At 48.4% G+C, this 26861-nt stretch overlaps 2 protein-coding genes across 5 annotated transcripts in view; one reads left to right on the top strand and one right to left on the bottom strand.

Moving 5' to 3' along the window:
- Positions 1-10993: 10993 nt before the first annotated feature.
- On the top strand, positions 10994-17326 carry FABP6 (fatty acid binding protein 6). Its single transcript, XM_006073447.3, has 4 exons — positions 10994-11381; positions 12549-12724; positions 14462-14551; positions 17201-17326. The coding sequence occupies exons 1-4, from the start codon at positions 11315-11317 to the stop codon at positions 17252-17254; spliced, it is 387 nt and encodes a 128-aa protein (XP_006073509.1). The 5' UTR covers positions 10994-11314; the 3' UTR covers positions 17255-17326.
- A 6108-nt stretch (positions 17327-23434) lies between these two features.
- Positions 23435-26861, bottom strand: part of CCNJL (cyclin J like) — a 64605-nt gene continuing 61178 nt past the window's right edge. For all 4 annotated transcript variants that reach the window (XM_025292298.2, XM_006073448.3, XM_025292299.2 and 1 more), the window contains one exon: positions 23435-25518. In XM_025292298.2, the coding sequence (XP_025148083.1) occupies positions 25104-25518 (415 nt within the window). In that variant the 3' untranslated portion in view covers positions 23435-25103. The remainder of the gene's footprint in view (positions 25519-26861) is intronic.

The raw sequence follows: 26861 nt of genomic DNA, 5'->3' as shown, positions 1-26861 counted from the left end.
ATAATATATGTTTTTAAGGAGTTTATCTGCTTTTTAGCCAAACGCATAAAGCTGGTTGTTAGAAAGGAAGAATAAAGAGAGAATTTCAGGGAGAAATGGGGAAAGGAAACATGAAATCAACTTGTGGATGATAGACTTTTCCAGGTGTCCTTAGAGCCCTGACCTAACCCTTATCACCAGAGTCTTGCAGCCATGCTCTGAACCAAGGCCAGACAAATAGCTAAAGAAGGTCATAGACACAGCTGCCACCTCAAGGATCATCTGATGCCACTGAGGTGGCAACCTGAGTCACATGTGCAGGAAATGCATGCCTGGCAGTAAATGAGAGGTGAGCTAGAGAGCTAAGTCAGCTGGGGGTGAGGAGACATGGGTTCTGTTCCCAGCTCTGGCACCCAGCAACCTTGGGCAAGTTGCCTCACCTCTGTGAACCTCAGTGTCTTATCTGTCAGAGGTATAATGATGATAACTGGGATACTGTGATGATCAGATGAGATAACCTATCTGTGACAGCTTTGTGAACTCTGACGGGTGCCATAGGTCACCTGTCAATCTGCAACAGGGCCTCTAATGTAAAGGAATCCATCCCTATGATGAAAATTCAGACTCAAGCTGTAGGCCATGTGGAGCAGGGTCACCTTTGAATGGGGCTTCCCTAGTGGCTCAGCAGTAAAGAACCTGCCACCCAGTGTAGGAGACATGGGTTTGATTCCTGGGTCAGGATGATCCCCCAGAGGAGGAAATGGCAACCCACTCCAGTATTCTTGCTTGGGAAATCCCATGGACAGAGGAGCCTGGTGGGCTGTAGTCCACCAGGTCACAAAGAGTCAGACACGATATAGCGACTGAGCATGAGAACCACCTTTAGATGGTCTTTAAAAGTCCTACCACACAGACTGCAGCCTGCTCAGCTCTGACATTACATACAGAACATAAACTCAGAAAGGGAATTCATGTCTTCACTCAAAGACCCACACAGCTGGATCCCCACTGTAGAGCAGTGCAACCCAAGGAGAAAAAAATAGAAGCGGCCACTTCCTGGCCTTCTCTGAGTGTTCAATCCTTTCCATAATTTAACTGCCTGCTCTGGGTAATTACTTTTCTCCTGCTTATGAGCTTAGAGCAATAGTATTTCCCGATTACTAGAGACTTAATAAGGCTAAATTATAATGAGTGTCCTGTGGAATTACATACCGCATTAGCACCAAATGAGTTCATTAGAAATTCATTAGGAGTGATTCCTATGGCTGCCACAGGTATTAATCATGGTTAGCTAGCGGCAGGAGAGGGGGCAATGAATAACTGCACAGGAACTGTATGAAGACCTTTCGGCACCTGACTTTAGCCTGAAGCAATATTTTACAAGGGTCACAGGCTGCTTTGGTTCTAAGTTTGGAGGGCAGGTTGTTTGGATGTTGTTGGGTCTATCCTCCTTGCTTCCTCCTCCTTGCTGGCTATGGCCCCAGCAAGGGTCAGATGGGAGACATGGCGGGGTGGCTCTGGGCTGCTGAGAAATTATAAAGAGGATTCAGGGTTCTTGCCTGCCCAGCATGCACTTCCCCTTCCTCTGTATGAGGCCTTACCTGTTCCTTGAAGGGCTGCCTCTACCCCTGCTGCACGTGGGTCTTCATGGGACTGTCAGTCAAGACCCTCCACCCACCCCCAGGAGTTGAATACAACCTAGTTAGGCCAACAGAACTTTGTCTCCTGGTACTTTTTTTTTTTTTTTAAGTGAGCTTGCTTGGTTGCTCAGTCGTGTCTGACTCTTTGTGACCCCATGGATTGTGGCCTGCCAGGCTCCTCTGTCCGTGGGATTTTTCAGGCAAGAATACTAGATTGGGTTGCCATTTTCTCCTTGAGGGGATTTTCCCAACTCAGGGATCAAACCTGAGTTTGCTGTGTCTCCTGCATTAGCAGGCAGATTCTTTAGCACTAAACCACCTGGGAAGCCCAGGGTGTCTACATACTGGTTCAGTAATAAATTATTTACAGTATTATGTGCAATTTAAAGACAAAAATACACACAAATACAAACCTATGCATGCTAAGTCGGTTCAGTCGTGTCCAACTCTTTGTGACTCTATGGACTGTAGCCCACCAGGCTCCTCAGTCCATGGGAGTCTCCAGGCAAGGATACTTGCCTGTAGTGGATTGCCATCCCCTTCTCCAGGGGATCTTTCCAACCCAGGGGTTGAACCCACGACTTTTACGTTTCCTGCATTGGCAGGCGGATTCTTTACCACTAGCACCACCTGGGAAGCCCAACACAAACCTACCACTGTAATAAAATGTCATGGTATTTTTAACAGCTATGTATTTCTGTGTATGATTCCACTTGACTCAAGAGGCTCCTAGGTCATTTGCTATAAATTGAATTTCCAGTTAAGACTTGGAAATCATAACATAAATAACACTACAGCACCTTGAGACTTTGCCTGCTTTAATGATACTGGCTGAATTGACTGGCTGTTTTAAAAGCTATTTTTAATCTTTTTGTATTTTCAGGAGAATTTTTACATTCTCTTATATTAATAGTATTCATTAATATGATTCAGTATCATTTAAGGAAAAGAGGCTCACAAGGTGAAAAGTCAAAATGACCACTAAAAAATAGTCCTTTAAATTAGGTAGCCTTTATTAAGTATTTGCTAGGTCCTATGCGCCTTCCTACATACCTTCATGTGTTGAGTTATCCAGTCCTCCCCATGTCTCTAGGAGTCAGGTTTAACTGTTAGCCCCATTCTGCCCACAAGGAGTCCCAAACACAAAAGTTAAGTGAACTGTCGATATAGCCAGTAATTGGTTGAGCTGGGAATTTGAGTCTCCAGTGGAGGACTATAAGAAGGGATGGTGGGGGACTTCTCTGGTGGCTCAGTGGCTAAGAATCCATGCTCCCAATGCAGGGGGCCTGGGTTCAATCCTTGGTCAGGGAGTGAAGTGAAAATGTCAGTCACTCAGTCATGTCTGACTCTTTGTGACCCCATGGACTATAGCCCACCAGGCTCCTCTGTCCATGAAGAATTCCCAGGCAAGAAATACTGGAGTGCGTTGCCATTTCCTTCTCCAGGGGATCTTCCCAGCTTTGGGATCAAACCTGCATCTCCTGCTTGGCAGGTGGATTCTTAACCACTGAACCACCAGGAAATCCCCCAGTATATCCATACGTTGGATTAATTTAAGGTCATTAAAGTGATAGCAGGGGATGGGGCTGGCAGGCAGGCAGGCAGAGTGATGTAGAAGACTTGATAAGGGTAGTTGGCATAGGTAATGGAGTTGGGAACCACCACTGATGAGGGGTAATACCACTGAGCTGTTCAAAACTTGGCTGAGAGCCAACCATGAATTTGTAGTGGTGGTGTGCTCCTCCCCCACCTTCGGTTGCGTGTTTTCTTCTGGTTGTAGTCAGCAGTCTAGTGAGGGGAGGTGGAAAGACTTTTTTTTTTTTTTTTGGCCAAAGATGGGACCTGGGAAGCCAGGGTGGCCAAAGGACATTGAGAGTCCTAGCAAAAGAAGTAAAGCATCTGGGATTTCCCTGGTGGTCCAGTGGCTAAGAGTCTGCCTTGCAGTGCAGGGATGCAGGTTCAATCCCCAGTCCAGTAACTAAGATCCCACACACTGTGGAGAAACTAAGTCTACGAGTGGCAACTCCTGAGCCTGATCCTGCAACTAGAAAGTCCGCGTACTGCAGCGAAAGATCCCACGTGAAACAACGAACATCCCATGTGCCACAACACAGACCCAGTGCAACCAAATAAATAAATGTGAAGCACCCATGGGCTGGATAGGAAGGGAAATGAGGCCAAGAGTAGGAGATGAACCTGGGGAAAGGGAATGAGCCATGAGGCTAGGAGATTCATTCAATGGGGTGGGGACTGTTTTCTCTTCTGCTGTGTATCTTCTTTCCCTAACACAGCCAGGTGCTTAGTAAGTGTACTTTGAATGAATGAATGCATGGGTTGTAACTCTGATGTTAGAGCCAGAGACTGGCATTCTGCTTTTCATCAGAGAGCCACAGTGGTGGCAGATATCACTTCAGGTCAGAGAAAACTGAGTTCACACCCAATCTTGATCAACAACAAGCTGTGTGACCCTAAACAAGCCACCTAACCTTTCTGAGTCTAGGCTTTCTTTTCTGTAAATAGGGATAAGGACAGATTTCTCAGAAGTTTGTTGCAGGGATTAAATGAGATGCCATGTGTCGAGTCCTTAGCACTGTGTCTGGCATTTAGGGATCACCTGCTAAGTACCATAGGAGGAATTATGGTCTCCAAGAGCCTGCATGGTTCTGGAGGCTGCATCCGAATTCAACTGCTGCATTTAGTTAGAGGTCACGACTGCAAGACCTGAAGTAAAACTGCCTTTTCAGTCAACTAACCATGACATTTCTGAGCCTGTTTCCTTATTTATATAGTAGGGATAATATCAAGGCCTACCCAATAGACTGGTTGGGAAAATTTGAGTAATAATTTATGTAAAGCATTTAGCTTGCTGCGGGTGCACAAAGATGCTGGCTGCTAGGATTCCCCATTATTGGAGATGAGGAAGAGTGGGCTTGGTTGAGGGCCTAAGAATAGGAGTTTTGGACCTGTCAGTCTGAGATGGCACAAGACATGAAGTGGGGCTGTTAGGTGGGCAGTTGAATGTAAATTCAGAGAGGAGGTCTCAGATGGGGAAAATATCTGGGAGTCATTGACATACAGATGATATTTCAAGCCAATAAACTGGGGACTTCCCTTGGTGATCCAGTGGTTAAGAATTCCCCTCCAATGCAAAGGACATGGGTTATAAAACTGGTCACAGAACTAAAATCCCACATGCTGTGGGCAACTAGAGATCCCACATGCCTCAACTACTGAGCCTGCACATTCTAGAGCCTTTGCACCACAAGAGAAATCCATGCATTGCACAAAGACCCAGCACAGCCAAAGCTAAAACAACAATAACAAACCAGCTAAAAATTCAGCATTAAAAATAATAATAAGCCCATGGACGGGATGAGATCACCAAGGAAATAAGTGCTTAGAGAAAAGGCAAGAATGAGGACTGAACTCGGGGGCACTGGATGCTTAGCGATGATGGACATAATTGTCACTGCAAAGCTGGTGACCAGACACAGTGATGCTGAGGCTGCATAGCCAGCCTGCCCCAGCAACATTTATTTAACACGCTCTTATATACTGTGCCAGGCTCTGAAAAAGTTGCTTTACGAAAATTAACTCATTTAATACTCATAGCAACCCTTTAAGTTAGAAGCAATTATTATCTCCATTTTGCAGATGAGAGAACTGAGACACAGGAAGATAGCTAACTTAACCAAGTACACTCTGCCAGCAAGTAGCGGAGCTGGGATTTAAACCTAGGGAGCCTGACCTCAGAGCCTCTCTCTCCTCTAATTTTAAATTTCTAGGTTCTATTTGTGGATAAACCAAGTGTCAACTGGATTTTCCAAGAGAATGCTTAATTTCTTATTCTCTGACCATTGAGAGCAGAGCTAGGAGAACTGTCGTGGAATAAATTGCCATCAGAGGTCCCACTCAGCCTGGGTACTCCAGGATTAACCCTAGTTAGCATTTCAGATTCTTGGTTGAGGAAAGAAGAGGAAGGGGATGGGTGGCTGATCAAGGAATCTATAACTCTGATGGATCACTCACTTCATACATGGCCTTGGAAAGTCTTGGGGTGAGGAGGTTAGGGGGAGGTCAAGGGTTCATGTTCCAACTGTGGACTCAAGCACCTGCATTTGCTACTTTCTTCACTTGTTATTCTCAGAAATAATGGTGGCTGATTTGACGCAGGAGCCAGAGTCCAGGTGGGAAGTTGGGGTGGCCCAGGGGGGATTAACCTTGGGGCCATTCTTTATCTCCATGGGGAATAACTGCTCTAGGGGTTCAATTGCCCCCATAAAACCTCACTGTGACACGGAAGCGGTTTGAGTTCATTTACTCCTCTTGGAAGGTTCTCAATGAGTGTCTGAACAAATAGGTGAACCTCAGTTGAAGAGGGAGAGAGAGAGAGAGTGGGTGGGTGGAAGGCTGGAGGGTCAAATGCACAGGGATTCCAGTTAAGAGGAACACAGCTGAGTCAGGTGTCCCGGTGCCAAGCCTGTCCCTTCCCACACCCCTGCCCCTCCCATCCTGTCTGTGCTGCTGGCTTTGGATGAGCTACTGAGGAGAAAACGGTTCTGACCATTCACAAGGAAGTCCATGTGAGAGAGTGAAGTTGAGGTCTGGTGAATCCATCTGGTCCATCTGCCAGCCACTGCCCACGATCCCTGGCCTGGAGCTTCTCGGGGTAACACAGCACAACTACCGGGGATTCCAGGGCCCCACCAGGCTGACCAAATCAGAACTCCTGTGGGCCAGGGCCCATAGGTTTCCATTTTTCACAAGCCCTCCTCTCCTGCACCCTTAGCAGTGTATGATTAAGACCACACTTGGAAAACAGTCTCACAGCCTATTCCAGACTGCTCTGAACCAATAAAACAAAATCAGAGATGTCCCAGTGCTTACTAGGTACACAGCCATAGACAAGTAGGAAATGCAGCCTCTTTCCTTAAAGGGATTATAATCTGATTGGGAGATAAAAGACACATTTTGTGAAGAGTTAAAATAATGCTACAATAAATATAGTGGGCATCCCTTGTGGCTCAGTGGTAAAGAATCTGCCTGCAATGCAGGAGACTTGGGTTCGATCCCTGAGTTGGGAAGATCCCCGGAGAAAGGAATGGCAACCCACTCCAGAGCCTGGTGGGCTATGGTCCATGGGGTTGCAAAGAGTCAGACATGACTGAGCCTCTAAGCACACACACACACACACACACACACAGAAATAATATTATCATTCAATGAACACCTACAAAGTGCTAGGTCCTGTGCTAAGCCCTTTATTTATATACTCTCATTTAATCCTATTTAGTCTCTGGAAGACGGGTCTGATTTTGTTTTATTTATTTGGCTGCATTGGGTCTTAGTTGCAGCACCCGGGATCTTTGTGGCCATGTGTAGGATTTTAGTTGCAGCATGCAGGATCTAATTCCCTGACGAGGGATCGAACCCAAGTCCCCTGCATTCAAAGCTCAGAGTCTTAATCACTGGATCACCAGGGAAGTCCCAGAAAACGGGTATTTTTATTCCAGCTTGTCAGGACGCCTGAGTGGTCTAAGGCGTCAGACTCAAGCTTCTGCTTCCCATTTACTAATGGTTTATTTGCCAATTTTCCTCACACTAGCCTTCCCTGACCCTTAAGAGGTGACAAGAGTGATGCCTCTGTTTTTCAAAATATTCCGATGTAACAGACTTTATCTCATTTATCACACCATGTTGCAATTGCCTGTTTACTAGGCTGGGTATCTCACAAGACTTGAGGACAGATACTTGGTAGTTCCAGGGTCTAGTGCACAGTAGGTACTCAGATAGTGTTTTCTGAATGAATAAAGATTCTGTCTGAAGTCTCGGTTAATATTGTGACTCTAAAGCCCAGGTTTCCCCATGAGCCATTACAAGCAGCTGGTACACACCAGGCAGATTCCTGTAACTGATTTATCTATAAGTTGGAGTAATCGAAGAAGGCTCCCTGGAGAATGTGGAGTTGGGAGGACAATTCAAATTTGGAAAGACAGGTGAAAGGTGAGCAGTCATTCCAGGCAGGCCTAGGCACAAAGGTAAAAGGGCATACTTCCTAGAGACCCCAGGGGATTTGAGGAGACTATATCCCATCCCCTAAACCTCTCTAGCTTAACCATCTTACATCTAACCTACATCCCAAATACTACTGTGGAATTACTTTCCTCCAAGCTTTCCTGGGAGACGGCAAATGCTCTTATTGGCTTCCTATGCCTGCTGCTGCTAAGTCACTTCAGTCGTGTCCGACTCTGTGCTACCCCATAGATGGCAGCCCACCAGGCTCTGCCATCCCTGGGATTCTCCAGGCAAGAACACTGGAGTGGGTTGCCATTTCCTTCTCCAATGCATGAAAGTGAAAAGTAACTAGACCAGTGGATTTCTCCGTTTGGAAAGTCCCTTTAAATAATGAATGGGGTAGTTTCAGTTTCCATGAAGAAATAAGATCCATTAATGTCTATGATATACTGCTAGGTGGGGGAAAAGGCAAGGGAAAACAGTGTCTTTAGATATCAGCAACCGGGCAATCAGGGGCTAACCCAATTCAGTCCCAATGTGGCAACACATATTAAGAGTTGTAAGAATGTTCCAGATCCCATAACTTGGTAATCCTTTAATGCAAGAAAATACATGTAAACAAGCTCACTGTGGCCTCACATTTAAAGGGGTAACCTGGGCACCCCCTAAAATTCCAACAGCAAACATTATGCAGCCGTTTCTAACAATAAACATGGCAGCTTTGTGACTTCCCTGGTGGTTCAGCAGCTAAGACTCTATGCCCGGGTTTGATCTCTGCTCAGTGAACTAGACCCCTCACGCCACCACTAAAGATTCCGAATGCTGCAACTAAGACCCAGCACAGCCAAATCTGTATCGATATATAAATGGCAGTTTTACAGAAACATGGGACTGTATTTACAAACCAATACTGAGCAAAGAAAAAGAGAATGGAACATTGGATTTACATGGTGACTATGGCTACTATATATATGTTATAATTAGAGTCAGTGAGAAAGAAAGCAAGGATGAGAGAGGACAGAGAGGAGCGAAAGAGATAAGAGAAAGAAAAAGTAATGGGATTATGGAAGGTTTTTGGAAATGTCTTTAAATGATGCTGAAAATTGTCTTGGTAGTAAATATGAACTATACTCAGGGACTCTGTGACTCTGAGTGGGATACTTAACTTCTCTGAACCTTGGTTTCCTGGTTTCCTCCTTGAAAAAATGGGGACAGTAATGGTATTTACTTCATGGAGTTGTTTGGAAGATTAAATGAGAGAATCCGTGTGGAACACTCAGCATCACGCCCAGTGGATGGTAAGCACTCAGTAGGTGCTAGCTATCACTGTCATTGTTACGTCGCCAATGCATCTCCTGGGTCCTGCATTGGCAGCTGGATTCTTTACCATGGAGCCACCTGGGAAGCCCTATGATAGCCACAGGCACCATGTAAATGCAATATTCCATTCTCTTCTTCTTTACTCAGCACTGCTTTGTAAACACAGCCCCATAAAGCTGTGTTTTTTTCTATAAAGCTGCCATTAAATATATATATATACCTGGCTATGCCAGGTCTTGGTTGCAGTGTTCAATATCCTTCGTTGCGGCATTTGGGGATAAGGGGAAATGGATCAATGAAGGGAAATTCTCATATGCTTTAGATAGGAGTGTAAACTGTTCTCGTATAGATATAGTTTTAACTTACATCTAAGTTTATATATAACTTTAGGTACAAAATCCCTTTGTTCTAGGAATTGCATGTCTAGGAATTCATCCTTAGCAAATAATCTTAGTAAATGAGCCGACATGTACACCAAGGGGAGTGAATGAGAATTTTGTCTCAGAGTTATTTATAACAGAAAAAGATTGGGAACAACCTAAAGGCCCAGCAATAGTTACATAAATTGTGAAATATACATACCATAGAATGTGGTATACCTTTATGTAATGATACACACATGTACTTACATCATTACATAAAGAATACATGACAGAACAATATAATCTTATTTACAGAAGAAAGTATAGGCATTCACTTAAAAGTCTGAGAGGACAGATACCAACTGTTATCAAGGACATCTCTGCCAGAACTGTCACTTGCTCTGAATTAGGAAATTTTAATATATATAATTTAGCATCAGAAAATCCAAGATAGGGTGGAGGGGAGACAGTATGGGTATGTGTTGATGTTGTTGTTTTTAAAATAAGACCCTTGGCTGGGGTAAGGAATTCTAAAATTGAAAATTGTAGATTTGCAGAATGTGGCAAAACTGGTTTCATCAGTTCAGAAACCACTCAGTCCCAGGGCTGAGGTTAGCAACTGTGGTGAATTCTGCTTTGCATATAAATGATGGGGATTCTAAGGGACTCGAAAAAAGGAGACAGATGCAAAACTTTCCTTAATAATAATAAACATGAAAGCCTTTGTAAGTGCTTCACACTTTGCATGGCCAATCTATTTGATCCAGAGAGCAGTCCCATGAGACAGGCAGAACAGGAGTTATCACGAGGGGATGGAGTCCCTGAGTGTGAAGTGGTGCCAGAGTCAGAACTGAGACAAGGGGACTTCCCTGGTGGTCCAGTGGTTAAGAATCTGCCTTCCAATGCAGGGGACACGGGTTTGATCCCTGGTAGGGGAACTAAGATCCTGCATGTTGTGGGGCAACTAAACCTGTGTGCCACAACTAGAGAAGCTGGGCCTGACAATGGAGATCCAGCACAACCACAGAAGAACAGGGACAGGAAGTTGGGGCCGGATGCCTGGCCCTCCCAGTTGCTTAGCTGGAACAGACGGAAATTTGCCACACTCCCAGCCCATGCCCGGCACATAGCTGGTCTCTAGGGCAACTGGCACTGCCTCCTCCAATTGGCTCCCTGGCTCGTGGGCTACACTCCACGGGTGCATATGATCACACCATCTACACCCATCTCATGCCTGTGCTTCTGCAAGTGTTCTTTTGCAGACAAACTCATTGTTTCCTTTCTTGGTGGCTGTACTCACCTTCATCACATTGTTCCCTCAACTTAAAATGTTATCTGCCTCTTCCAACCTTACCACTTCTCTAAACATCCAAATTCTTTCAAGACCTGTATTAAATGCCACTTGCTATGCAAAGCTGCAACAGCCAGCTGGACCCCACTGCTTCTTCCACAGATCTGTGTGTCTCAGAACATACCCCATCCTGTTTGCATGAGGATTCTCTGCAGGTGTGTTTTGTCATTGGACCAGACTGGAAGCTCTTTGGGAAAGGGGGTATGTCTCACTGTTTCCTCAGTGCTGGCCCCACACTGAGGTACCTGGCACACTCTGGTCAATGAATGCAGGGGTGACTGAGTAAAGAAGGGGTGCTGGGAGCATGGATGGAGGGAGGACATGGATGGATGGATGGAGGAGGGCTGGGCAGAGATGGATGATCACTCACACCCTGCAGCAGAGCCATCCCTAGCCTTGCCAATGGCAATGGGATTCCAGCCAGCAAGTCCCCAGGGTGAATAACCTCGGGGGTTTTGCTCCTCCATGTCCTGCCCACATCATAAAATTGCAAGTGCTTCCTCTTCATGGGTGGGAAGGAGAAGTGGGCTGACTTCGGGGCTGAGCCTCAACATCCAGGAGGGTTTATAAGCTGAGGCACCAGGCCCCTCAGCACCACAGCTCTTCCTTCTCATCCTTTGCTCCTGAGGCTCCAGCTCTTCGGCAGCATGGCCTTCACTGGCAAGTACGAGATTGAGAGTGAGAAGAACTACGATGAGTTCATGAAGTGCCTGGGTGAGTGAGCTCCTGAGAGCACCTTCCTGGGGTTGGGCGTCACAGCCAGCTCTGCACAGGTAACCCAAAATCCATGAGGCTCAGAGAAGTTGAGTGACTAGTGCAAGGTCACAAAGCTAGTAATGGGTGAGATGGAGAGTTGATTGGTTTATTCATTCAAACATTTATTGAATGCTTGCTATATGCATGGGCCAACCTAATGTTACTGATGGGGCATTTCAGCAAGAACTGCCCACGGTCATGCATCAGTGCCAGAGGTCATGAGACCCCCCAGGAGCCCAGGATGAGATGAGTGATGTCACCCCATGCTGCCTGGGGAGAGGTGACAAAGAGGTGGGAACACAGAGACCAGGGTTGACAAGCTACTTGTTCACTCCATCATTCAGCAAACAAGGGCCTCTTACAGTGCTAGGCACCATGGGTGGAGATCAGACACCCCACTCTTCTGACGGCTCGATTTGTAACACTGGTTGAGAGGAACCAAAGAGACAGTGGACTTGACAATCCTGCAGAAATCTTGGTGTGTCAGCCAAGCATGAGGCAGTGCAGCTGTCTAGATTCAGAGGACAGACGCAGGGGACCTGGGCCCTACCTGGGCCCAGGTAGGAAAGGAGCCCCAAGAGCAGGGGCTGGGGCCATGGGGAGGAAAGAGCCCTTCTGAGTCAAGTACTGGGACTGGCCCTGAAGGAACAGTGACCTGGCTTCACCTACAACAGTCTAGTTGCAGGAATCCATATCTGTAAAACAAGTGCATTAGAAGACAGTCTTGCAGGTCTCATTCATTTTAGGACTTTGCGAGCGTGGGAAATTTCTAGCATACTACTTTCTACTATACTACTTTGTACTGGTACAGTAGTAAATTTCTAGTATAGTATAGAAGAGCAGCTATTATTGTCAACTCCATGCCGGGAGTTTTACCAGACACAATCTCTGTCATTTAACCCCTGCAACAGTCCTGTGAAATGGGCCTTATTATCCCCAGTTTGTGGATGAAAACCCTGAGCCTTGGAGAGATAGTAACTTGCCCAGGCCACGTGGCTCATGACAGAACTGGGGCTTGAGCTCTTGACTGTCACACTAACCTGCCATGGGGAAAGCAAGCTCGTGCCCAAAGCCACAGGCTGTAGGCAGCTCTTACACGGCCACTCTGCTTGTCCCCGGGCCCAGGGCTCTCCAGCGACAGGATTGAAAAGGGCCGCAACTTCAAGGTCATCTCGGAGATACAGCAGGACGGGCAGAACTTCACCTGGTCCCAGCACTACCCTGGGGGCCACTCCATTTCCAACAGTTTCACCATTGGCAAGGAGACTGAGATGGAGACCGTGGGAAACAAGAAGTTCAAGGTGAGAGCCTGCTGGCTACCCCTCCCTCCTTCCCCAGGCCTCTGGCTGACTTCTTGGTCCCCACCATGTCCCCTGGGGCTGCTCCCTAAGCTGAGGCTTCTTCTCAAGTCTGTGTGTGAGTGCTAAGTTGCTTCAGTCGCATCCAACTCTTTTGTGACCCTATGGACTGTAGACCGCCAGGATCCGCTGTCCATGGGGTTCTCCAGGCAAGAACACTGGAGTGGGTTGCAATGCCCTACTCCAGGGGATCTTCCTGACCAAGGGATCAAATCCAGGTCTCCTGTGTCTCCTACATTGGCAGGTGGGTTCTTTACCACGAGCACCACCGGGGATGCCTTTCTTCTCAAGTCTAGTCTACAGCATTAAGAGCTTGAGTTACTTGGCAACTTAGCCATTCTTGGTTTTTAATGATACGTCAATAATGGACACAATAATGATGATAAAAATTGTTCCCATCTGCCGAATCCTTCACACATATATCCCCGACACTAGCTGGATCTGTCCCACATCTTAATGCAGGTAAGCCCGTGAGGTTGCTATAACTACCACCCCACTTTACAGATGGGGGAGTTGGGCTGAGTCATGTGATTAAATAGTTGCCTGGATCCCACAGCGAGGCTGGGCCTGCACACCCAGGCAGTCTGGTTCCAGAGAGCATAACCACATTTTTATGCTGCCTGTAGTGTGACCTAGAGGTTAATCTTGCCCAGGCCCTAGAACTAGACTCATCTGGGTTTGAAACTGCAATCATGGGTAGCAAAGAAGTGAAAGTTGGCTGTTTATCCCCTTCCTACCCAGAAATGGCCCCTCAGGTCTTCCACCCATCCCAGGTCCCCTCTGTAGCCCCCAACCCTGACCAAGAAAGTATTCTGCTCCTCACATTGCCAGGGGGGTGATAAGCAGTCATAATATTGATATTCTGCCACTTGAGTATTTTAAAAATTTAACAACTTCTCACGGTATCTTTCAGTGTCAGCACATATCGACTTGCCTTAGTCTTTTCTTAATGGTGGTATAGTGTCCAACAGTACGGAAATGCTAGTCACCATTCCCTCATTAATAGATATTTAGGCTACTGACTGGAGGATAATGTAAGTTGAATATTTAGGTTGTTCACTGTTACAAACAATGCTGCAATCAACACTCTCGGATGACATCAGCATCACTTAATAACGATGATCATAACAGAGTCTGCAGCTAACAAGGAGTGCTCAGCAGGGAGCCAGGCACTGCTCTAAGCACTTTATATATATCATAATATCATGTGTGACTGCTCAGTCACGTCTGACTCTTCTAGGGAATCTTCCTGACCTCAGGATCGAACCCTCCCCTTCTGAATTGGCAGGCAGATTCTTTGCTTCTTCACTGAACCACCTGGGAAGCCCACATATACGATAGTAAATCACTTAATCTTCACAGTAACCCCATGGAGTACGTACCAGTACTATCCCCATTATTGAGATGAGAAAACCGAGGCACAGGAATGTCCAGTGGCTTGCACAGATTATCTGTATCTTTGGATATATGTAATCACACGTCTTTGTTGTTGTTGTTGTTCCGTTGCTCAGTCGTGTCCAACTCCTTGCGATCCCATGGACTGTAGCATCACATGTCTATAGGACAAATTACTTCCTAGAGGGGGACTGCTGGGGCTGGAGGCAGGTCCATTCACCCCCGAGGGCTGGTCTGCATTTGTGGGGGCTCTGCAACTCAGGCTGCCTTTTGCTTCTCTTTCAGGTCACCGTGAAGATGGAGGGTGGGAAAGTGGTCGTGGACTCTGCCAACTACCACCACATCGCAGAGATTGTGAATGGCAAGCTGGTGGAGGTAAGTGTCCTGCTGGTTCTCACATAATATAGAGGATGTTCTTCTGCCCTGAGAGGCAGGCCTCTGGGAAGCTGGCTTTACAGGCATGGGCTCTGTGCTGATCGCTGGATGCACATGACTTCATCTGACTTTCACAATCACACTGTTAGGTAAGGATTTTTATCCCCATTTTGCAGGTGAGGAGACAGAGGCACAGAGACTAAGAGATTGGCCAGAGGGCACAGGGCTTTTTTGACAGAGCAGGAATTCGGTGTTAGGTGCCAGACTCCAGTGCCCACACTCAACCACCTCAGGGGCACAAGTCTGGACTTCCCAGAGTATGCATGAAGCAGGGAGTCCTGGTGGGCCCAAGCACAGCTGCCACTCCCTCACTTTCATGAGGGACTTCAGGCCCTGAATGCTCTATCTTCTGGTGTTGCAAGAGAAGCTGGAAATTGGCACTTTAAGTGAAATTTCCAGACTAGCCAATATTGGCAACTAATTAAAAGATTTTTAAAAAAATGTTGGCGGGGCCAACTCACACACCTGTGGACTGACCCCTCCCACAGGCCGTTTCCTCCTCCAGGGGATCATCCTGACCCAGGGACTGAGCCCTGGTCTCCTGTGTCTCCTGCATTGGCAGGCGGGCTCTCAGTAAACACAGGTTGGAGGTGCTCCATCCCCCATCCAACTCTTCCCGGGGGGCTCCAGAGTTTCCCTAGGTGAAGGAAATGGATGTGAGGTGACAAGAAAAAGGAAGATGCTTCTACATGTCAGTCATTTCCCCCTCGTGAGCCTATGCCTTGGCTAGAGTCCCCCCCAGGGGAGGTCTGGGCTATCCTCCCCAAGCCTCTCCAGGAGGACGTGCTGAGGGAGGCAGGGTCTGCCACCCTCATTCCTCTCTATCTTGCAATCTCTTCCCCGTTTCCTTGTTTTCCTCACCCAAGTCCAGTCTAGAGAAAAGCAGCACATGGCTCCAGAGGCCCAATGCCCTCACATCACTCCCATTTTACAGAGAAGCCCTAGAGGCTCAGAGACATAGGCAACTCGCCCAAGGCCAGCTAGTCTGTGGGGGAGGCAGATGAAATTGGCTGATTTTTAAACTCTGCCTGCTCTTCCCAGGCCATGGGTCTTCTTTCCCTCCCTTCATTTTAGTTTTTAAAAAAAATCAATGGTGTTTTAAAATATGCCTGTGTACATATATGTATACCCACATATACATATATATATATGGCATAGGCATCTCCAGTGGCTCAGCAGTAAAGAATCCTCCTGCCAAATGTAGCAGATGAGGGTTTGATCCCTGAGTTGGGAAGATCCCCTGAGAAAAGGAAATGGCAATCCACTCCAGTATTCTTGCCTGAAGGATCCCATGGACAGAGGAGCCACGCGGGCTATAGTCCATGGAGCTGCAAAGAGTCAGACACGACTGAGCAACTAAGCACAGGCACGAGTGTTTTTTTCTGGATGGAAATTGACCTCTTGGAGAATCTGATGAAAGCCAGAGGACACTGACTCCCCAGAGGCAAGGCTCCCCAGCCTGGGAGAGGTGTAGGAAGAACCCAGGGCAGATCCTGTGAGGGGTACAAGGAGAACCCAGGGCAGAATGAAGCACATTTGTGCCAGACAGGAGAACTCATCTTCCCAAAAGAAACAAATGTTTCCTAATTCCTGGGGACAGCTGACCATGGAGCCTGTACAGTGTGAGCAGTGCCCAGAGTTCATGGCCATCACACACACACACGCACAAGAATGCACACACACATATGCACATGGACAGACCAGGTACCAGAGAGAAGCGGTCTTGGTTGCATATTTCCTCCCATCTCTGGAGACCCAGAATTATTCTGGACACCCTCCTCCTTCTCCACCTACAGGGATGCATTTTGTGAGCATCCCTCTTCCCACCTCCACCCACCACCAGCACCCCTTCTCTCATCACTTCTCCTCTAGGCAGAGCCCTGGCCTCCCCTTCCACGCCATCCTCCATCCACCCCATATGAAAATCACACATCACTTTACTGCTGCCCTTAGGCAAAACTGCTTCCACAAAATTCCATTTGCCACCCGTCCCCTCCCACAAGAAAGCAGCTCTCCTCTGCTGGGCATCAGGACCAACTGATGCTATAAGCACATCCGATGACAGCGTGTCTTGGCCTTGAGCCCAGGGTGCTGCACACAGCGGGCCTCTGCTGAACAGCATCCTCTTTTCAGCCTCTTCCACAAAACCTCACATTTCCCAAGGGCAAAGACTGTGTCTCCCCATCACTGAGCACAGGGGCCCCATAAATGCTAAATGGTGTAGAGGGTGAGTGTGGCCTTCCTCCTTAGAGGGGTGATTGACTTCTCTAACATTTAGCTTTCTCATCTGTACAATGGGACAAGCTCAGTATTGGGGGGAATGTGACTGGCATGGGTGAAATGAAATGGATGGACGAGTGGAAGGTTATCCCAAGGAAAGCCACATCGTGCCAACATGTTAGCACTTTGGCCACATAAAAGTGAACAGAGTGAGCCTTGCAGCAAACTGGGAACCAGAGGCCCAGAGAAACGGTGCCACAGGCTCACTCCTATCAGGGCTGGGACTAGAGGCCAGTCTACCTTCCCTAGGCCCCATGGTCACCTTGGGCTCCCTGCACTGACTCCCTCTGTTCCCGCTGTTTCTTCCAGGTCTCCACCTTTGGAGGCGTGAACTACGAGCGCGTGAGCAAGAAGGTGGCCTGAGCTGGCCTGAGTTGGCGGGTAGGGCTCCCCGGGGGTCCATAAAGCCGTATCAATAAAGCTGGTGTAATAAGACTTTCTGCTCGTTCCAGAACCTCTCTTTGTTCTCTAGTGTCTTGGGGCAGTTCTGGCTGGTGGAGATGGGAAACCCCTGCAGATGGCTGTGCAGGCCACACCTTGGCCCTGAGGTCCCTGTGGGCCCCATGTCACCACAGAGACTTGGGGTGTGGACAGGTATGGACGTAAGACCCCTAGCCCCAGAGAGAGGGCACAGGCGGTGCTCGAGAGGCGTGGTGGGCACATCTGTGGTCCCTGGCCCTACCTGCCATCCACACTCAGGGTGGAGAGATCACTCTTTCTCAAGAGACAAATGTCCCCTGGGAGGGGTGACACATTGATTCTCAGATGGGCCACAAGAAAGTGTATCAGAAGCAGGGGCAGGACTGGTGACTCCCTGGCAGGACTCGCCACTGCTGGGCGCCGAGGCTGCACAGACACTGGGATGGACGCGGCAGCCAGGAGCGGCGCTTCAGCGTGGCTGGGGTCTCTGCTCATTCACTGCGGAGTCCTTCCTCTGGGCCTCAGCTTACCCACTGGTACGAGAGGGCCAGGAGGACCAATGAGGGGCTGAGGAGAAATGGAAGTCTATGAGATGACAAAGGGGTTATGGGTGTGCCAGGCAGGAACTGAAATGTCATGGATTGAACTAGCAGCGCTTGGATGGGGGGCCAGGGAGAAACTTGGAGAGGCTGCAGTGGGATGGGAAAGGTGATCAGAAAGGTCACTCTGACCCCCGGGTAGGTGCCTGGACCCCTGCATCAGGGAGGATGCCAAGGCCGCACCTGGCCCGAGCAAGTGTCCCTGCCTGATCGCGGCGTCTGTTTGGGGCATGGAGAGGAATGGGGGTCTGCCTGTCCCTTGGATAGATCATTCCTAACCCTGAATGGGATTTTTTCATTCTCTTCTTTCCTCGGTACCACCCTGAGTTCTTCTCTCTTTTGTTTTTTAATTGGCTATGCCACACTGCACACAGGATCTTTAGCTCTGGGGGTCAAACCTGTGCCCCCTGCAGTGGAAGTGTGGTGTCTTAACCAGTGGACTACCCAGAAGTCAGGGTGAAAAGTGCTTCACCCTGACTTCTTTTTACCCCCTACTTTTCTCCATACAATTCATTTGTTTTTACTACAAAGGAAACTTTATATCACTTTCATACATGGAAAGCCATCATCATTTTCCATAAATAGATTAAAACTATTTTAAAAAGTCAAAGCTGAACGATATTGACTTTGAGCTGGATTCTGTTGTCAAAGCTGTGAGCCTCAGGCCTCCCTTTGTGAAAAGGGAAAGGGCCGTACAATAGCCAGAAGCACCAAACAGGAAACGCTCTCCTTCCCTCATCAAAATGCCTGCAGGACTCCATGACAAGAGAACGCACCTTCTTTAAGAACTGAATTATCTAAGTGTCCATGAGTGGATGAATGGATAAAGATGTTTCACACACACACACACACACAAATACTATTCAGCCATAAAAAAGAATTAAATCCTGCCATTTGCAACAACATGGATGGAGCCTGAAGTGAAGTGAAAGTGGCTCAGTCGTGTCCCATTCTTTGCGACCCCATGGACTATACAGTCCATGGAATTCTCCAGGCCAGAACACTGGAGTGGGTAGCCTTTCACTTTTCCAGATCTTCCCAACCCAGGTTTCCTGCATTGCAGGTAGATTCTTTACCAGCTGAGCCACAAGGGAAGCCCTAAAGCCTGAAGGTACTATATTAAATAAGTCAGATGGAGAAAGACTTTTCTGGTGGTCCACATGATTTCAAAATAAAACAAACTCATACAGAAACAGATTAGTGGTTACTAGAGGGTCTGGCATACAACAGGTGCTTAATAAGTGCTATGCTACCTGACCTCAGGTACTGGCAGCCTGTGTAATCTACAGTCTTCCACTCTCAGGAGCCTGCCTCAGCCTGGACAGATGGCACAGCCCAGCTCACTGGCAGCGCAGTCCTTGCCTCTTCCCACATTGTGCCCTGAAACTTGTTTCTTTCCAAGAACAGCACTCAACCTCCCCTACCCACCCACCAAGTCAGGACCCTGTGAATTCCAGCATTTTGCCAAGACTTATTGCTAATTAAGTGAACTAGATAAGCATTAAATTAAACTAGCAATGTTCCTGTTTTCTGTTCAGACTGAATAATTACTCATAATGAGCTTGGATAATAAGTCTCTAACAGAGTTAAATACAACTAGGTGGAAAACTGAGAGAGAGAGAAGGGATAAGAGAAAGAGTAGAAAAGAAAGGAAGAGCTGGGAGGAGAGAGATTGCTTTTGCTTTGGTAACCGACTCAAGAACAAATTCAAACACCGCAGTCAGTGTTATAGAGTCACAGACTCAGAGAATAGAAGAACCTCAGAGCTCAACTAGTTTAAATTCTGTATTTCAGATATGAAAACCAAGGCTCAGAGAGGTGAAGAGATCTATCTAAGGTCACATAGCTGAGCAAGTCTCTTGAGAGAAATGTGGGGCTGGGCATCACCGGCTGATGGAGGCTTCAGTTTCTAATTCCAGTTTATAGAAGTAAGTGGAGTAAGGTGAGATGGGGTGAGGTATCCATTTTACCGGCATCTTGGGAAAGAAGTTTCCTCAACCAGAAGAATGGACAGAGGTTAAGAGCTCTGACTCTGGAGTCACATTGCCAGGGTTCAAATCTCTCTTCTGCCACCTAGAAGCTGTGTCACCTTGGGGTAAGTTCATCCATTTCTCTGAGCCTCAGATTCCTCACCTGTCGGTGGGGATAAAAACCGCACTTACCTAGTAAGAGTTGTCATGCTACGAATTAACTAGCCACTGTGACCATGACCACCTTCACCTCCACCATCAGCACCATCGTTCTCAAGCCAGTGTGATGGAAGGGCTAGAAGTGCCTCCTCCACTCTCGTGTAAGACATGTGGGCGTGCTGCTGTGCTTCTCAGTGTCTTGTCTTGTCCATGTGTAAAATAGCTACTAAGGCCTTCCCTTCTTGGGCTGTAGAGGCGTTTCAAGGGTAAAAATCCATGCCAGTGGCCTCTGGAAAGTTAGACGCGCGTCACCATTCTGCTGCACGGTCCAAGGTGCCCCTTTACCCTGAACCTTGGGAATCGTTGCGATCCACCACTTCCCTCCCACCGAGCTCACTTGGTGTTAACAGGAGCTTCCCAAAGTGTCCTTAAAGACCACCACTAGGTGGCGCTCCACCACGCACCTGTGGTCCCAGGGACCCCTGGGTGTGCACGTATGCTGGGGGCGGGACAGGTGGTTGACCAGTGAAATCCCGAGTGATTGGGCCTTGGGGTGGGTGTGGATGTGTTCTCTGTGGGGTTGGGGGGACAACTCAGAGGCCGCGTGGCTCCTCAGTCCAGCATATCTAAGTGCGAAACAGTTCACCATTGCCTGTAGTGAGACCTTGGGCCTCTCTGAACCTCAGTATCATCCGGAAAATTGTGATAGTAAATAACGTTAGGTCATGATGTTGAGAGGACAAAAGAGGAGCAGGGGGTAAGAGAGCATGAGGAAAGTGTCATGTACAGGGCCTGGAACACAGTAAATACTCACCAAACAGGATCCTTATGGGTGGTTTGACTGGTGGAATGGGCATACAGTGGGTCAGAACTTCTAGAACAAGAACACCAAATCCAGATATGCACACACATTTCCTCGGGGGCATAGTAAAAGGGCAGCCCAGGCCCAAACGAAGACCTATAGAATGGGACACTTTAGGTATGAAGATCAGAAAGCTGTAATTCTTTCGAAGTGCTTACCAGCCAGGTGTGACCTTGCAGACCATTCCAGTCCAATTCTCCCATTTCGCAGATGAAAAAACAGACCCAGAAAAGGGGACTGACCTGCCCATGTCTACACAGCCAGGGGGTAGCAGAAGTTCTGACTTCCAGTATATGCTGTTTGCTGTGGCTCTGGCAAGGGCAGAACCTGAAACACTCGTTGGAGATGGGCCAGCAGAAGCCTGACCACTTAAGTTCCTCTCCCTTAAAAGTCAGAGCTGGGCTGGAGGGAGGTGAAGTTCTGGGGCTCATCTGAGCACCACCCCCCAAAAAGGAGTGGTCCACTTGTGAGTCCTCAAAGGATGCACTGTTGGATAATGATTCCATATATTCCATGCTTTCTTATCATAAATCTAAAATGCAGCCCAGCCTGACTACGCTCCCACCTTTATAGATGACGAGACAGAAGTTTAGAGGGGAGAGGAAGCTCTTCTCAAGGTCACCTAGCTAAAGGCAGGCAAACGCAGATCTTCCACCTCCTCAGTCCAATGCTCCTGTCTACACACCAGAAGTTGCAAGTTTCCAGGCTAAGAATCTCCCTAACCGACAATGTGTTTCATTGGTCTTCTACTACAATTTTTTTGGTAGTTTTTAAAATTACAAATAATTAGATTTCCTAGAAAGTGTAGACTTCCAGGTTCTCTGAAAATGTGAAGTTGTGGCAACATACAGCTTACATCCCTGAAAGGCTGTAGTTAGTTAGCGCTGAACAGAAGCTAGCCATATCCCTTACAGGGGAACACAGGCTTCAACAGTCAGTCCCCACCATCTCACACTGTCTCAGTCATCCAGCTGGTCTACTCACTATGTTACCTGCCTGGTCCTGATGGGCCTTTGGATTTGACACTCCTCCTAAAGGCTATGGCCTTTCTGCTGAAATTTGTCACAAGCGGCTTCCCTGAGGAACAGAGAATGAGATTAATAAGGCTGCTAAGATTCTTTCACTGGAACTCAGTGCCAGCTATTGCCAAAGCCAGCCCAGAGGTAGGGTCCCTCACAGGGGATGCTCGAGGAATGCTCCAAGCAGGATCTCAGATCTTCACCTTCACAGATGAGGCTGGGGGATCCCCTCCCAGGTCAGAGCCTGTTGGAGGCAGGCAGATGGAGCTGTAAATCATATTAGCCTGCGGCAGCTGTGCAAAACCATTTCTGTCTGCTACTGAGTATGCTCTAAGAACCCCCTGGGACCCTGTCAATCAGGAGCAGGAATGCCTGGCAACCCTTTTACAAACCCATATCCATTACTCTGTTATGTCTTCTCCAGCAGGTAAGCAGGATGGCCGGCGGGAGCCTTGCACTCATCCAAAACCCCTGAGGCACCTCAGGGTGGCAGGGCAGCTCCTGGCTGCCTGAGTTTGAATTATGGCTCCTTCTTTCACCTGACCTTAGGCAAAGAACCCCTCTGTGCCCGTTTTCTGGTCTGTAAGATAACAGCTGGTAATAGTTCCTACTTTGGAGGCTTATTAGTAGGATTATAGGAAATAATATGAACGAATTCCTTAGCACAGTGCTTTATGCAGCAAATAATAAACGCCAGTTGGGTGATGAGCACTACTATCTACAAGTATCTATATATTCTGTTGGCTGGAGGTGGTTTAGGGCACAGCCATCAAACTCAGTAAACTGACAAGATGATTCCAGGTGATTTAACAGCTATGATGAAAGTGAAAGGGGTAATGAAAGGGACCTGGGGGTGATAGAGACCTCACTGGAAGGTGTTCTGTGGGTTGAGGTTTTTCAACCATGGCACTGTTGTCGTTTTGGGCCAGGCTGTTTTTCACTGTGGGGACTGTCCTGTACACTGCAGGATGTTTAACAGCATCCTGGATTTTACCTGCTAAATGCCAACCATGCCCCTCTCCCAACTATGACCACTAAAAATATCTCCAGACGGTGCCAAAATCCCCTGGAGGGCAAAAATGAGCCCTGCTGAGAATCACTGATTAAGGGGTTAGTAGAGAGGAGTGTTCAGATGACAGAACAGATGGCTTTGGAGAGATGGATTTTGAACCTAGAGGGCATGAGGAAGTGGAACCTTAGCTCTGATCCTAATGCAGGCATTCACAATGTTTGGCCAATTCTCTTAGAATAAATCACTCTCACTACATATACAATGGGCTCTGTTTTTCTGGAGAGCCCTGCCTAATTCGGTGGTGGTGCTGGGCTGACTCTTGCAGCCCAGCCCAGGCCCCAGGGAGGTGTAGCTCCAGCTCAGAGGGCAGGAGCTCATCGTGCAGTCACCCACTCATCCCCGACAACCTCTGGGTACCAGTATGGATCCCTGGGGCTGACGAGGAAGAGAGAAGGGAAGGCTAGCGGAGAGAAGGCCAGGAAGAGAACCCAGAGAGGCCACAAACAGGTGATGTATTTATTGCAGGACCACTCTTTCTCTGGGCTGGGCTGGCTGGGAGGCTCTATTTGGGGGAAGACCCTCACAAACGGCCAGACCCAGAAAAGACAGACACAATAACTTGGAATCCAAACCAGTTGCACATAAACAGAAGGAGGCTGGCAAGGAAAAAGAGGAAACAAACGAACGTGCACTTTCCTATGCTAGTGTGACAACGTGACCCCTCCGTGCCGGTGTCCAGGCTCTTCTTTCACTCAGCTTCCGTGCTGAGGCTCCCATCAGCTCCGAAAACCACCTTCGGATCTGACTTCCCGCAGTCTCTCTGCCAGTCTCCTAGACTGGCAACCAAGTCAAGAAAACTAAAATGGGTTCTTCTTTAACAAACAAACCAAAATACGCTTCCATGGTTCTTTGCACCTCCCGGTCCCGGGGGATGAACAATGTGACCACTGACCCCAAACCAACCAAAAAATAAAATACACTGAGCACAAGCCGTGAGTCAGAATAAAAACATATTGCACATGGTTCCAAGAGTCTTCCTGAGAGCCCTCTCACTGCAGAGACCCAAATACTGGCTTTTGATCCAACCCATCGCTGGCTCTCAGTGGTGTCACAGACCCCACATGCCCCCAAATCCAGCTGGCGTCAGGCGTGCATTCCACATTAATGATCCTTTGCTCTGAGCCAAATGCAAGGCCAAGGCTGGGGTTAACCTCATGCACTAGAAGCATGCGGTGGAGGGAGGGAGGTGGGGGTTGCTGGTGTTAAATCTTTGTCTACTTCTCAACAGTCTTTTTTCTCTGGGTGGTTATCGAACTTCTACAGATGAACAGAGCATCCAAGATGTGGCATCTTCTGGAACCGAGAGCTTGGAAAGTGGTTCTCCCCAACCATACACTTTTGCAAAAGGGAGCTCTGTGGTTAACCAGGGGTCCATCCCAAGCTGGGTTAAAACCTACAGCCCACGCATGGGACAGGCAGTGTAGCAATCCACCAATGTTTTTCTCCTAAGGAATTTTCAAGTATCACAAAATCCCTGATATAGCATGTAAACAAGACATCTTACTGAACAGAAAGCTAGGTCACTTCGGGAAGCAGCAACACGTGAAACATCTAAAAGGCTGAAGAAGGTTTTAGGCTCCACAATAAATCAAGACAGCTGCTCACTGTGTCTCAGGAGGCAGACGCACACCCAGGCCCCTGTGGATGGAGCCAGATGCCACCTACTGGGGTCCCTGAGAGCACGTCAGGCCACGCCCTTTCCAATGGTGTAGCTGCCATTAGCAAAGAGTAAAGGTGTCTTCGATGCTAAAACATGGAGGTGCTCGTGGACTGCAGGTCTGCATCCAGTCTCCAGCCTCCTGGCCTCTTCCCAAGTCTTCCTCGACCCGCTGGGCCCCTCTCCAGAGGGTGGCCACTGAGCCACCCTCCTGCACCCTAGACACAAGTGAAGACATTTTTCCAGAGGAATGCTCTCGGGTGAGGTATGTCATTGCCTGTTGTGCTCCGGGTCAATTTTATTTAAAAAGACCACAGGCCCGCTCTGTTCAAGGACCCTGAGGCTCTCTGTGGGGATGGCCCCTCCCAGGTGTCTCGCTGGGCTAGGCTCCCCTGGTCAGCATCCTCTTCCTCTGCCCGGGTCTCCAAGGCCTCCCTGTGTGGCTAAAGGTGCCCTATCTATCAAAACAGCCTGCGGGGAATGCATGACCCCCACTGAAGTAACTGCTCCCATAGGTGGTGGCGAGGCAGTGCCTGGGCTCGGCTGCGATCGCCATCTGCATGCTGAAGGACGCGGGCAGCGGCACAGGACACACGTCCAGGGGCTGGAGAGTGGGGTACAGGGGGTGGAGGGATGAGCTGGTGCCCCCTGAGATCAGGGTCCCCGAGCGGTGGGCTTGCAGCGAGTCCCGATAGGCCAAGCACAGGTCCTGCACGGGGTTCTGGAATTGGGCCAGCGCCGTCGCTGACGGCTGGCTGAGGCCTGGGTAGGCGGGTGGCTGGAACAGCACCTGGGTGGGTGAGCCGGGCACCATTGCCAAGGCCTGGCTCTTGACAGCAACGGCATCCTTGAGGACGTTGTCATAAGCTCTGAAAGGAAAGGACTGGGTGAGACTTGGGAGGCCAGAGGCCGCAGTGCCAGTCACCTGCCTTGCTGAGTGGGATGCGACCCATGTGCTGCTCTGGCTTGTGCTCACTGCTTCAGCTGATCTCCGACTAAACCCAGGCTCCAGATCTCAGTTTGGATCTGCTTCCCACAAAAGCCCGGCAACCCTCAAGACTAACCTAGCTATTCATGTAGACCCTTTGTACTGCCCACACTGGGCGGTCAACACTGCAGACGATAACTTTCAGGTCACTACATGGCCCCTAGTGTGGAGTTTAAGCTTCGAGAGGGAGGGCCTGTCTGCTTTTGCTCATCACTGCATCCCCACACAGGGCATAGGAACTGCCCCCTGGTGCTTAGGTGAGCACCCCTTCTGCCTTCAAGACACTTTTGGTCAGCTCCATCCTCGGCTGAGATGGAGTTATGACACTTAGCAGATTTCAAACAGGTTGCCCCCAGGGGCCTAAGTGTCTTCATCTGAAAAGCAGGATAGAACAGGTTTTTTTCCATCTCCAAAAAAAAAAAAAAGGCTTCCCATAATATATTTGTTTTGGGAAAACAATTAGAGGCTTTGGTAAGAAAGAAACAAGTGAAGCTGTAGCAGGTCTGAGCAGAGGGCTACCCCAGAGCCTTGGGGAAGAGGCAGGGCTGGTGGCTAAGTATCTGGGACACTTGTCCTCATTCAGGTCAGACCATATTCTCCAGCTTTCAAAAGGCAGAAATTTTAAAATCAGGGCTAGGGAGCATGACTGATTTCAGAGGATTGAGACAAAGGCAGCTGTACCAGGAGGGTGAGAGATGGCTCTTCAGAGGCGTGGTCCCGAAGTGAGTGGGACCAGCACGCAGGAGATGCTGCCAGCCATTGGATGCAAGAGAGACCAAGTGCAGCCAGGTGAGAGCTTTCTGTCCTCTCTGTCCTCCTCCCTGCAGTCACTACTCTTTGGTCTCCAATATCAGTTTTAGGGTGCTGTGTCTTTACGCATCCTCTCTGAAACACTGAACATTTCCTCCACAAGATTCCTAGGCTATGGTCTCTTAAGTGAAGCCACTCTGGGCTGAGCAGGCTAAGAGTTCACTTTGTGACCATGTCTGAGAAAAGCAGCTCATAATGAGGGTCTCTCCATGTGATCACCCAGAAGACTGACTGATACACTGGGTCAAAGAGCCCAGACACTCAGAAAGATGTGCAGTGAGCCCCTCTTCTCCTGCACTCTTGACCTGACAATTGCAAACCCAAAGCTACCCAAAACAGGAAGGACCAACTCCCCGAATCTGAATTCTATCAGGAGTCATGGTGGTTCACTTTCTGTGAGCCACCAGGACACCA

The sequence above is a fragment of the Bubalus bubalis genome, chromosome 9 (genome assembly GCF_019923935.1).
Source record: "Bubalus bubalis isolate 160015118507 breed Murrah chromosome 9, NDDB_SH_1, whole genome shotgun sequence".
In the NCBI taxonomy this organism is placed as follows: domain Eukaryota; kingdom Metazoa; phylum Chordata; class Mammalia; order Artiodactyla; family Bovidae; genus Bubalus; species Bubalus bubalis.
The sequence above is the reverse complement of the archived record's forward strand: the minus strand, read 5'-3'. Positions and strand labels throughout refer to the sequence as shown.

Bases quoted from the DNA above. Each gene is read 5' to 3' on its own strand.
- FABP6 (XM_006073447.3), top strand. From the start codon at position 11,315: ATGGCCTTCACTGGCAAGTACGAGATTGAGAGTGAGAAGAACTACGAT. The intron at 11,382-12,548 runs GTGAGTGAGCTC...CCCCGGGCCCAG, and splicing joins TGAGTTCATGAAGTGCCTGG to GGCTCTCCAGCGACAGGATT. The intron at 14,552-17,200 runs GTAAGTGTCCTG...TGTTTCTTCCAG, and splicing joins TGAATGGCAAGCTGGTGGAG to GTCTCCACCTTTGGAGGCGT.